Source organism: Budorcas taxicolor, chromosome 25 (assembly GCF_023091745.1).
Source record: "Budorcas taxicolor isolate Tak-1 chromosome 25, Takin1.1, whole genome shotgun sequence".
NCBI lineage: Eukaryota > Metazoa > Chordata > Mammalia > Artiodactyla > Bovidae > Budorcas > Budorcas taxicolor.
The window spans coordinates 25422931-25435235 of NC_068934.1; the positions used below are offsets into that span (position 1 = coordinate 25422931).

Consider the following 12305-nt stretch of genomic DNA (forward strand, 5'->3'; position numbering starts at 1 on the left):
CTTTAAACCAAGCACCCCCATGACTTACTCATCTCTGGCCCGAACACATTTTTCAGATCTATTGACTGATAGATAATACCCTGCCTAACTTGTCGGTGGTTTCTGTTGATCAAAGAAGTAGGAATGAAGAATAAGTAATTAACGGAGCAGATCTCTGCCCTGGCTTCCCCTTCAGTAATCTTCAGAAAGAACTGTGTGACCGAGATAATATCTGGAGGAAGATCACAAGGAGTCGACAAGGCTGCACGCAAGTCTGCATATGGAGGGACGGTGAGGACTCCGACCCCCATCTCAGTGATTAACTCAGGTTACCTCCTCGTTTCCCTCTAAAAGCTTTCAAGGCTTAGCAGAATCTTCAGAGGTGGGTTTTGGGGGAACAGTGAGTCCCTCATCTCCGCAGATTGCCGGCATTCTAGTTAAAGGTACCTTTCCTTTCTATCAACATCTGTGAGAACTGATTTTGTAACGCAGCGAGCAGTGGGACCTGACTCATTAGGTATCATGAGAGACTTCTTTAATCACAGTGATACCCTGGCTCAAACATTTGAGATGGCTCAGACAATACAGCCTGCAGGCTGAAGGGTCATGCTGACATCACATCTCATCCCCAAACTGAGGTGAATGCCACCCATGAACACAGACAGGTACCCAAGCTCTCACCTTGTCTGGGGTGACAGCCCTGGAATGGCAGGGGTCCCCTGATGACCCCTACCCCAACACTGAAATGATCTTGCAGAGGTTTCCCTCTGCAGGACCTTCTGAGGCTACTAACACCCGAGCCCACACAGGTCCTCCCAACCGGAAGGGTGAATGCGTCATTCCTTCTCAAACTCCCCTTCCTTTGCTCTCAGCAAAAATCTTCAGGTGGAAATCAGGGCAAATGATATTGCCTCTCTGATGTCTTCCTCAGCCTTCTTCTTCACGACTCTGAGCACATCCCTATTATACCACGAGCAACTGTGGTGTTGAGAAGACTCTTGAGAGTCCCTTGGACTGCAAGGAGGTCACACCAGTCCATTCTAAAAGAAATCAACCCTGAATATTCATTGGAAGGACTGATGCTAAAGCTGAACCTCCAATAATTTGACCACCTGATGCGAAGAGCTGACTCATTGGAAAAGACCCTGATGCTGGGAAAGATTGAAGGCAGGGGGAGAAGGGGACGACAGAGGATGAGATGGTTGGATGGCATCACTGACTCTATGGATGTGACTTTGAGCAAGCTCCAGGAGATAGTGATGGACAGACAAGCCTGGTGTGCTGCAATTCATGCAGTTCATCAGACACGAATTAGCGACTGAGCAACAACAGTAAGCACCACCCCTCCCCCAAGCTGTCCAGCACCCAGTCCTCACTGTCACAACCTCCAGCCCAAAGTTGGGCACAAATGGTGCTGAACAAAGGCGACATGAAACATGGGCACCCCAACCATACACCCTTTTGCATGACCTGGACCACTGAATCATCTTCATCTAAACTGTAATTTTAGGTCAGTATCTTGATTAACAGCAGAACACGGGCAACTTTTTCATGCTTCCCTCTCCCATTCACTAAGCCTGATAAAGAGCTTGCCTTGCCAACCACAAAGTGACAAGTTTATCAGTTCAGTTCAGTCACTCAGTCGTGTCTGACTCTTTGCGATCCCATGGACTGCAGCACACCAGACCTCCCTGTCCATCACCAACCCCCGGAGCTTGCTCAAACTCATGTCCATAGAGTCAGTGATGCCATCCAAAGACCCTGATGCTGGGAGAGATTGAAGGTGGGAGCTGATGGGGACGACAGAGGATGAGATGTTTGGATGGCATCACTGACTCAATGGACATGAGTTTGAGTAAACTCTGGGAGTTGGTGATAGACAAGCAAGCCTGGCATGCTGCAGTCCATGGGGTTGCAAAGAGTCAGACATGACTGAGCGACTGAATTGAATTGGTTCCGGTCCATTTTAGTTCACTGATTCCTAAAATGTCAGTGTTCACTCTTGCCATCTCCTGTTTGACCACTTCTAATTTACTTTGGTTCATGGACCTAACATTCCAGGTTCCCACGCAATACTGCTCTTTACAGCATCGGACTTCACTTCCATCACCAGTCACATCCACAACTGGGCGATGTTTTCGCTTTGGTTCTGTCTCTTCATTCTTTCTGGAGTTACTTCTCCACTCTTCTCCAGTAGCATATTGGATAACTACCGACCTGGGGAGTCCCTCTTTCAGTATCCTATCTTTTTGACTTTTCATACTGTTCATGGGGTTCTCAAGGCAAGAATACTGAAGTGGTTTGCCATTCCCTTCTCCAGAGGACCATGTTTTGTCAGAACTCTCCACCATGACCCATCCAGTTTGGGTGGCCCTAAACGGTGTTGCTCATAGTTTCATTGAGTTAGACAAGGCTGTGGTCCATGTGATCAGTTTGATTAGTTTTCTGTGATTGTGGTTTTCATTCTGTCTGCCCTCTGATGGATAAGGATAAGAGGCTGATGGAAGCTTCCTGCTGGGAGAGACTGACTGTGGGGGAATCTGGGTCTTGTTCTGAAGGGCGGGGCCATGCTCAGTAAATCTTTAATACAATTTTCTGTTGATGGGCAGGGCTGTGTTCCCTCCCTGTTTTTTGACCTGAGGCCAAACTATGGTGAAGATAATGAAGAAAATGGGATCTCCAGTGCTCCTGACCCTGCAGCAGGCCACCACTGACCCACGCCTCTGCTGGAGCCTCCTGGACACTCACAGGCTAGTCTGGGTCAGTCTCTTGTGGGCTCACTGCTCATTTCTCCTGGGTCCTGGTGGACACAAGATTTTGTTTGTGCCCTCCAAGGGTATTTCCCCAGTCCTATGCTCTGTGGTGGGATTAATGGTGATCTCCTCAAGAGGGCTTATGCCACACCCAGCTCTGCTTCACCCAGAGCCCCTGCCCCTGCGGCAGGCCCCTGCGGCAGGCCCCTGCGGCAGGCCCCTGCGGCAGGCCACTGCTGACCCGTACCTCCGCAGGAGACACTCAAACACTCAAAGGCAGGTCGGGCTCAGTCTCTGAGGGGCCTCCTGGTGCAGCAAACAAAACGAAAGGTTTTGTTTGAGCCCTCCGAGGATCTCTGGTGGGTATGGGGTCTGATTTTAAATGTGACTTCGCCCCTCCTACCGCCTTGCTGTGGCTTCTCCTCTGCCCTTGGACATGGGGTATCTTTTTTTGGTGGGAACTAACATTATCCAGTTGATGGTCGTTCAGCAGCAAGTTGTAATTTTGGAATTCTTGCAGGAGAAGATGAGCACACATCCTTCTACTCCACCACACAGATTCTAAATCAGTGGCTCCAATGTTATTCGGACATGACATTGTGCTAAACGCTGTTAAAATCCTATCTCCAGCCATGTCTGGCTCTCCTTGTCTGCCCAGCACAGGCAGAAATGAATAAGGAAGAAGGAAGTGACACAGAGAATGAAGGCCTGAGGAAGGAACTCACTAGAAAGCGCTGGTGGAGCCAAACAGCCAGTTAAAATCAAAGAATTCATTAATGCTTCGCAGTGACTCAGTGACAGAGAACTTTAGACCCACTTTACAGAAGGGAAAGCTGAGGCCTGGAGAAGTGTCTTGAGTGCTGGGTAGGAGTGAGCTTGATCTCAAACCCAAGTGCTTTTGCACTAAACCACGGTCACCAGTTGTGACAGTCAGCAAGGTACCAAGATTAGTTTTTAGCAAATGATCCTGTTATATACGTCAGCGTCTTAAAATAATTTGCTAATTTCAAAGACAAAATATTTTTTCCCAAGAGAATGAAAATAAAAGTGTCAAATATGGAGAGAAACTAATCCTCTCATACACTGTTGCTGGAAATTATAAATAGGGATAACCTTTTGGGAGCAAAATTTGGCACTGTTAAAACAAATGTAAAATGTGCACATACCCTCCAATAAGCAATTTCATTGAAACAGTTGTATACATGCAAAAAAGACACATGAGGACATTAACCTCAAAACTATTTATAACATCAAAAAATTAGAAGCAATCTAAATGAAAGTGACTGAAAATATTAAAGTAAGTTCATACAATGGAACACCATGCAACAATTTTATGAAGAAAGAAAATGAATGATCCATTAAAAAATGTCTGTCCATGATTTGGTCATTTTATTTATAAGACTTAAGGTGTCCTATATAAAGTATTTCAAATAGTTCCTGGAAAAGAGTGAACATTAGGAAAAATTTATCAAAATGTTACAGTATATACGTTTAACTACGATTTAAAATAAGGAAATACAGAAAACTTAAAAAAAAACACACAAAAAAAATGTAATAGTATATGCATGAAAACAATGTTGTTTAGTCATTCAGTTCTGTCCAACTCTTTTACGACCCTGTGAACTGTAGCCCGCCAGGCTCCTCTGTCTATCGAATTTTCCAGGCGAGAATACTGGAGCGGCCTGCCATTTCCTTGACCCAGGGATTGAACCCACGTCTCTTGAATCTCCTACACTGTCAGGTAGATTCTTTACCACTGAGCCACTGCGGAAGCCTGATAGAGGAATCCTAATTAAATGGTAAACAGTAGCTTTGTTTGGGAAGTGGGATTACAGAGGCTTTTTTTTTCTTTTAATAAATTTGTATTGCCTGAATATTTTAATATAATTATTTTTGTCTTGAAAATAAATATATTCTTTCTATAAAATGAAGAAGACATTAATATTCAGAAAAGACCATTCTCCTTATGCATATAATTCAGTCTAGGAATACTAAGCATTCCAAATTTATATGATGGACTAAATATTTTAGAAATGTATTAAATTTCTGGCAGTATTACCCATTCAGAGGATGTAAGTGAGGGAATGGAAGGAAGAGATCATGCCACAAATGTGGGGGGGGGGGGGTGGAAAAAAAAACCCAGCTATTTCATCTTCCCTGAAAATCTGCAATTCTGGCTTGGAGGCTTAAAGTCACTAAGAGCCAAAAGAGAAAGTGAAGGGCCACCCTAAGTCCCGGCCACCCCTTGACAGACGTTTCAGAGCTGATGCTGAGGACACATTCTGCAGGGTCCTCCTGACACATTCAGGCCAGGCAAGGCTCGACCTGGTTGTCGCCTGCAGGAGTGCAGATCTAAAGGCGGGCCCAAACGATGAGTGATAATGACACAACGGACAACTAGCAGGGTTTCTAAAGCCTAAGGCTCTGCAAACTTTCTTCCAAACCTATAAAATCTGAAACCTAAATCTCTAGGAAAACTATCAGGATGTGTTGCTACACAGGGCATTTCTGGGTTTTGTGTGTCACCTATGTCCTTGGCCACCCTAAGGGACAAAGTAATGAACTGTGTGAGTCCTGGCGTTTTTTTCCTAACTCAGAAGGAGGTACTACTTGTTATTTTCTTCTATTTTACATCTCAGTTGATTGCTCAGTATAATCAGAACTCAATTCAGTGATGATGACAAAAGGGGAGTTTGTATTTTGGGGCAAGATTTTAAGAGGAATGCTTTAGCACAAAGTATAAAGTGCACTGGGGTTTTTGAAAAGTTGCTCATTACAATTTTCCTTTTATTCCTCTTAATCCTTTTTTTAAAATTGGGACTAAATGTTGAAATATTTTTGCCATTTATTGACAGAATAATGAACTTACTGATATGATTAGAGCAAACCTTAGGACTGGAAGTCCTAGGTCCGCGGGTCACAGAGAAAAGCAGATGAGTTGGTTCATCTGAGAGCGACAAGCCAGAAGCAAAGTGCCGTTCAGGTCTGACTGACCCACAAGAAAGCTTCAAGGAAGGACAGGTAATGAGACTCTATACCGGACCTGACCTCATCGGAAAGCAGTCCACACCTCAACTAGAGCTCCAACTACACTGAACGGCAATTTATCTGCTCATGAAGCTTTCTCCAAGCTTTCTCCAGGTGAAGAATGATATCTAATGCACCTAAGTACCTGTTGGGTCTTACACATGACCAGGTGGCTGAGTTATTTCTGTTCCCTGACCACAAACTATATTTTGCACGCAAGCCGCCAACTTCAGTCTGCAAGGTCAGATTCAAGGGAGAACACAGGGGCCCTGAGGAAAGGAGGAGGAAATACTGACAGTCTCTGAAGGTAAAACTCCATAACCCTTTACCTCAGGACAGTGGAAAAGTAATAAAAAGCACCCAGGTCTGTCCCAAGCTTGCTCTCCCTCAGCTCCTCAGGGCAGGAGAGGGTTAACAAATGTACCTCGGGTGCACCTGACCCTCCAGCAGTAATTTTTATCACTGCAAATCCTTACAGGATTGTGAGCACGTTACAGCTTCCAAAACATTCTCAGGCGTATTCCCTCACTTGACGCTCCTCACAGCCATCCCAGAGGACAGGACAGAGCCGGAGTTCAATTCTAGGAGCTAGACGTGGACATGAACTGCAGCCCTCAACTACCAGTCAGGGAAAGTTACTAATCTCATTTAGCCTCACTTTATCTGTAAAACGGAGTTAATATTCACCTCATGGAATGTTTGTGAAGATCAAGTAATATCGCGAAAACCAAAGTCCCTGGCAAATATTATGCGCTCCACAGCTGAATATGGCTTTCCTTACTTCGACGCTGGAGCCCTTCCCTGGGGCGATGCCTCTGTCAGGACCCACAGCCCTGTCCTGCAGAAGGCCTCCCGGCTGTCTGTTCACTTGGGGCGCACACGGCAACCCCCGCCCGGGACAGAAGCAGACTGGTGGCTGCCCCAGTGTCAGAGGGCAGCCCCGACGGGGCTGCCTGAGTGACCCTCTGTCGTGCGGGCCCTGGGACACAGGTCCGGCCACCAACCCTGCACCCTCCCACATGTGTTCCCTCCACGGCGAACCTTTTCCTTATTTTCTCAACTTTTTGGACACTGGCCTCACATCCATCCTTGAAACTTTTTTCATGTCTCTTCTCCCCAAAGGATTATGGAACAAGGGCAGGCCGGTCTAGCAGAAGGCCCCACACAACCTTTCCCAACATCTTCTCCTTTCTCCCCACCTCCTTCAACCTGCACGCCTCTAACCAACTCTCAGTGAGCAAAGAAAGCTTAGAGCATTTCCTTTCTACTTTCAGGAAAAGCACTGTATAAGCTGTGATTCTGGAACCAAAGTACCTGAGTTCAGTTCCATCTCTACCCCTCACTCTCTGCTGTGACCTCAGCAAGTACTTAACCTCTCTTTCCCTTAGTTCCATCCTTTGTAAGAGAGGATAACAATACAACTTGGGGGGATTCAATGAGGCACATAATAGGAGCTCAACAAAATCAGTTCTCTTCTAGCTTATCTATGTATATAAATGTATCTGGAAGGTTATGCACAGAATAGTTTATACTGGTGTCCTTCAGGGAACATATGGAGGAGAACTTTTATTTGATATAAACTTGTACCATTTTACAAGCATGTATTGTTTTTGTAATTTAAACACACTTTCAACAAGAATATACTTGGGTATGGTAAAGAAAAGGAAAGGAGGAGGGGGAATGGAGGTGGAAAAAGAAAAAAGAAATGTTTTCCCTGAGGCAAAAGTGGAAGGCTGGATCAGAGTCGTCAGTGGTTGAGACCTTCTGACTATAGCTTTAGGGCCTGGTGCAGAGTTCTTGCCTTGTTGGGGAAACCTTCAGCCATATATACCTCAGCCCTACGTAGATTTCCTTCATGTTTCCTCCAGTGTTCCAGGTGGAGGTGGCTATAGGGTCTATTGGACCAAGTTATCGTGGGCTGGAGGGGTGAGTGCAGGGTTTCTGATCTCATTCATGGTGGAAGGGCTGCCAGTCTCCAGAAATACTTTAGGGATCAGGAGGCAGCTCTCCCGGGTCCCAGGGGAAGAGGGGGCACTCAGGATAAGCCCTGGAATGATTCCACACTACCAGGCAGAAGTGCTTCCAAGCGGCCTGGAAAGGCCCCCCCCCCCCCCAAGAAGTCCAGAACACTTTAGGAGGAAGGCAATGGCACCCCACTCCAATACTCTTGCCTGGAAACTCCCATGGACGGAGGAGCCTGGTGGGCTGCAGTCCATGGGGTTGCTAAGAGTCGGACACGACTAAGCGACCTCACCTTCACTTTTCACTTTCATGCAACGGAGAAGGAAATGGCAATCCACTCCAGTGTTCTTGCCTGGAGAATCCCAGGGACAGGGGAGACTGGTGGGCTGCTGTCTATGGGGTCACATAGAGTCAGACATGACTGAAGCGACTTAGCAGCAACAGCAGCTGCTTGTTACTGAAGAATCTTCAAAGCTGTCTCAATTTCCCCATTTCTCCAGTGTCTCATGAGACACAGACTGCAGCAAGCTAAGGTCTGTCTTATTAACTTCTATGCAAGAGTCCCCACAGGGTTATTTACCTTTTCCCCATAACCTAAAACTTCAGTATTATGCACAGTCAAAATTAAAAAAAAAAAAACATATCCTTTTTTGGTAAGAGTTATATTATCAGAATGCCAGGAGGAATGCTGCCTACTCCTTATATGTAGCCAAGACATTCATTTAGCCAACCTACATTTCTGACTTTTTCAAAGGGTGAGAATCCTCTTGTTTCTAATTGCCCTCGCATCACTTCTGATGGGTAAAAACCTATCAGCTCACAAAGCTTCATTTCTAGAGAATCGTCCACTCTATACAGCATGTTCTATGAAAATTTATTTTCAAATTAAACTCTTATATTGCTTCTATGTGTCTTCTGGACCCTACCCAGACAAACATAGCTATTCCTGTTGGAAACTACGAAAATGTAATATTTTCCTCACCTTATTAATACCTCTGCTAACAAAGGTCCTGCCAAATGAGCATGTTCTTCTGAGCAGTTCCCTTCACTGTATTTGGAATCCCACACTTACCCCAAGGAACTGGATCTGCTATAAAGGAAGATGTCAGAAAGGACCCCCAAGAAAGTGGCTTACCTTTCTCGTGGCTGCTTGATGGCGGGGGCGGGGAAGTGACCGGTTTAGACTTGTCATAGTTGTTAAAGCTCTGGCTCCGTCGGTTGTTAGCAGTGGCTGACCCTCCGCGTGTCTTGGCCTCGCTGCCTGCAGCGGATACCCTCGCGGTAGGACCTGGAAGTCTAAAATGCAAAAGCAACAGAGTAATCGCTTCAGTCTCAGGAAAACAGTAGCATCTCAGAAGAAGGAACTGCAGCCATGCAAGAGGGAAAAGAAACCATTCAAGACATCGGCTCTGTGGTGGCTTGCTAGTCCAAGGACTCAGTGGGACCACCACAGACATCCAGGCTATAATGACCTCAGTCCAAAGGCAAAGTATGAGCTGTTTTCCTTCGAGCACAGAAAGAGAAATATATGACTATGTTTGCTGATTAGAAATACAAAGCTCAGGAGTTCCCTGGTGGCCCAGCGGTTAGGATTCTGGGCTTGCAATGCCATGCCCCAAGTTCAATCCCTAGTCAGGGAACTAAGATGCCACAAGCCACATAGGATGATCAATAATAATAATAATAAAGCAAAGCTCATCTTCTTTTTTCTCCTGGATGAGTAATTTTAATTTTCAACAGGACCAAATCATGTCATCTCAAATTCTATCAAGAGTGGAACATAAAGCCCTGTTGAGACACTAAACTGTTTACGTTTTATGTGCATCTCTTCTGAAAGGTATTGAAAATGGTTTTTTTTTTTTTTTTTTTTGCCATAATCTAGGGATGTAAGTATCAAGAAAAAGATTTAACTTATGATGGACATAAAGGGAACTGCTACCTGAGAACCTAACATGTCTGCAATGAAAACTTATGGCCTGGATGGAAACATTTGTTCAGACATACATGTTCCTTCAACACCTGACAACCTGTCTCTGTAGACGTTACTCTGAGATTGAAACCCAGCTTCTCTTAAGTAAATAGATAAAATCATATATTCCTTCTGTAAAATGAGCAGGAGTCTGTTAGCCTAAAGACACACACTTTCCCTTTAAATAAAACACTTCATTTTTGGGGTGGTTTGGGAAATAAAATCAGTAGACTAATCTTCAGTAATGTGTCTAAAGATATTATGGCCCATTCCCCAGAGAGTTAAGGCTAAGACTCCCCAGATCAGAATTTTTGTTCAGGGACTACTAGGCAGACTGTTTTCAATCATTAAAGTTGAAAGATGAATAAATGATGAAATATTTAGTAATATCTTTCAGCTAAAACCCACTTAGCAATGTTTAAAAGCCACTGGAACCTCAGCTGACCAGCATTAGATCTAGTGATAAGTCTGAATTTTCAACTCATAAAGCTTTCAGCCTTCTCTTTCCACACAAATCTGTAAGTAAGCACCAAAGAAGTCTGCAGTCTGGAAGCATTTTAGATAGAAGCAGGCAAACACTTTAAACTTTTTTCTTGTTGGCTAAGCAAGAAAGATGGCTATACAGTAAGCAGAGAACATGAGCTGGTGTGAGAGAACTGTAAAATTCATACAGTCAAGAAAAAGCTGGCCCAGTTCCTTAACTGGGAGCTAGGAGAGAAGGAAGGGGGTGAGTTTTCCCCAAAAAAGTGGCAGAGGGAAGGCCTCACTTCTCACTACACTAGGGGGATTTACCCCTCTGTTAAGTTACCCCATCTTATTTGGGGAAGATAGTCACCCCATGATGACAGGCACAGAGAGGGATGCAGAACCAGCAATGTCAGGGCCTGTGTTTGGGGACCAAAGTGGCCAGCTTAACCAATCAGAAGAGGCCCAGCAAAGGGATCTTGGTATCTCGAGGTTCTGATTCCAGCACAAACATCTTGTAAAGTCTCCAAGATGGACAGTGTTATCTGAGGACTCACAGCCAGAGGTGGAGCTGCTGCAGGTGCTGACGTGGGGCTCCTCCAGGCTGGACTCTGCAGGAGTTTTTATGTCCACAGATAGGCCTGGAAAAGGATGATGGACTTGTTCCAAGATGATGTCATAGCAACAGTTTTAAGTAGTGCAGGCTAACACAGGCCACAGCATTCTACTCCAGTGTGGAACTGGCAAAGAACAGGGAAGCAAAAAGCATCGAGGAGGGAAAAGATGTGTTCCTTTCAGAGTGGCCAGAGAGGCCTCCCTGCTCTAACCTGGGACTGGACCACAAATTTTTCAGGGCAGCACAGGGCCATTATGGAGGCAAGAAATCAGTAATGGATGGGATGGCCACATCTTTGAATGAGGTGGGCAACCTGGTCCTCTGTGAAGCAGTGTGATATAGTGGATAAAATGAGCTTTTTCCTTTCAAATACAGACATAATATTGGGCCATTGTTATAATCTGAGACTCACATTCTGTGTTTGTCACTTTGGAATAATAGTAAAGTGCCCCATGGGATAACTGTAAACTTGAAATGGGACTTAATGTCCAGCCTGCTGTTTAAGTACTCATTGCAGGTTGGTTCCCCTCCTCCTCCTCTCGGCTGAGCGTAGATTCCTAAAGGAACTGGACACGGTCATAAAGAAAACATGTTATGGTATAAAAAAAGAATCACACAAATAAAGAAGGAAATAGATCTAAGTTAAAGAAGCAGAAGAGAGCTGGACAAAAATCAGCACACGAGAGCTGGAGATCAACATTTCCAAAGAGGCATGACAGGCTTTGGCAAACAGGATTCATCATTTCCCTAAAGAACAATGGAGAAGAACAACTCCTTCATCCAAGTATTTGTGACAAAGACCTTACACCTGGGGTACCTGTGAGCCATCTGTGAGCTCCACTCCCCGGACTGAGACATCCTCAGTCCTGGATTAACTGAGACAGCTCTGGTTTCCCAGGTGCAGTCACCATCGTCTCCTCCTTGAGTCAGAACCTAGAGGTGCTACACAGATTGACATACCCTTTAATGGCTGCAGGTTGTGCCAAGTTTTCTGAGACCTGGAAGAGGAGGTCTGGAAGGCCTTGAGGGCAGCTGACATGGCAAATAAAGATGGGTAGCACATACCGAGCCATCAAAAGCCACCATAAAGCTCAAGCCAACTCACATCACTCCCTACCTCACCACCATCATACCCTAGTAAGAAGAGCACCCTTAACTTGATCAAATGGGAAAACTGGGTGGAGACCAAGTAACTTCTTCCGAGTGTCAGAAGGAATCCCTGTGAACACTGTGCTTTAAAACTTGGGTTCTGTTGTGAACGGGGTGAGACAGCTGCTTGCTCCAAAGCAAGCCCTCCATTCCTCTGAAACTTTCAGCAGAGTCTGCCCCACAAACAAAGGCCATGAGTGAATGTGTAGCGGGTGGGAAGTAAGGAAAAGAGCTTCATTTGGATCCACCCAGGAGGGAACCGAAACATCCCTTGGGATGAGTCAATCCACAAACTGAATTCATTCAGACTGAATTGAAAGCGCAGGATTTCAAAGCCAAAGGCGCCCATGAGAACCGAAGATACCTGAGCCATCTGCGTGAGGGC

The 12305-nt window shown here is 45.3% G+C and overlaps 1 protein-coding gene across 1 annotated transcript in view; it reads right to left on the minus strand.

Moving 5' to 3' along the window:
* Nucleotides 1-12305, minus strand: part of NAV2 (neuron navigator 2) — a 424695-nt gene that overhangs the window by 219932 nt on the left and 192458 nt on the right. Inside the window, exon 7 of the mRNA XM_052662508.1 lies at nt 8857-9017. Within this exon, the coding sequence (XP_052518468.1) occupies nt 8857-9017 (161 nt within the window). The remainder of the gene's footprint in view (nt 1-8856; nt 9018-12305) is intronic.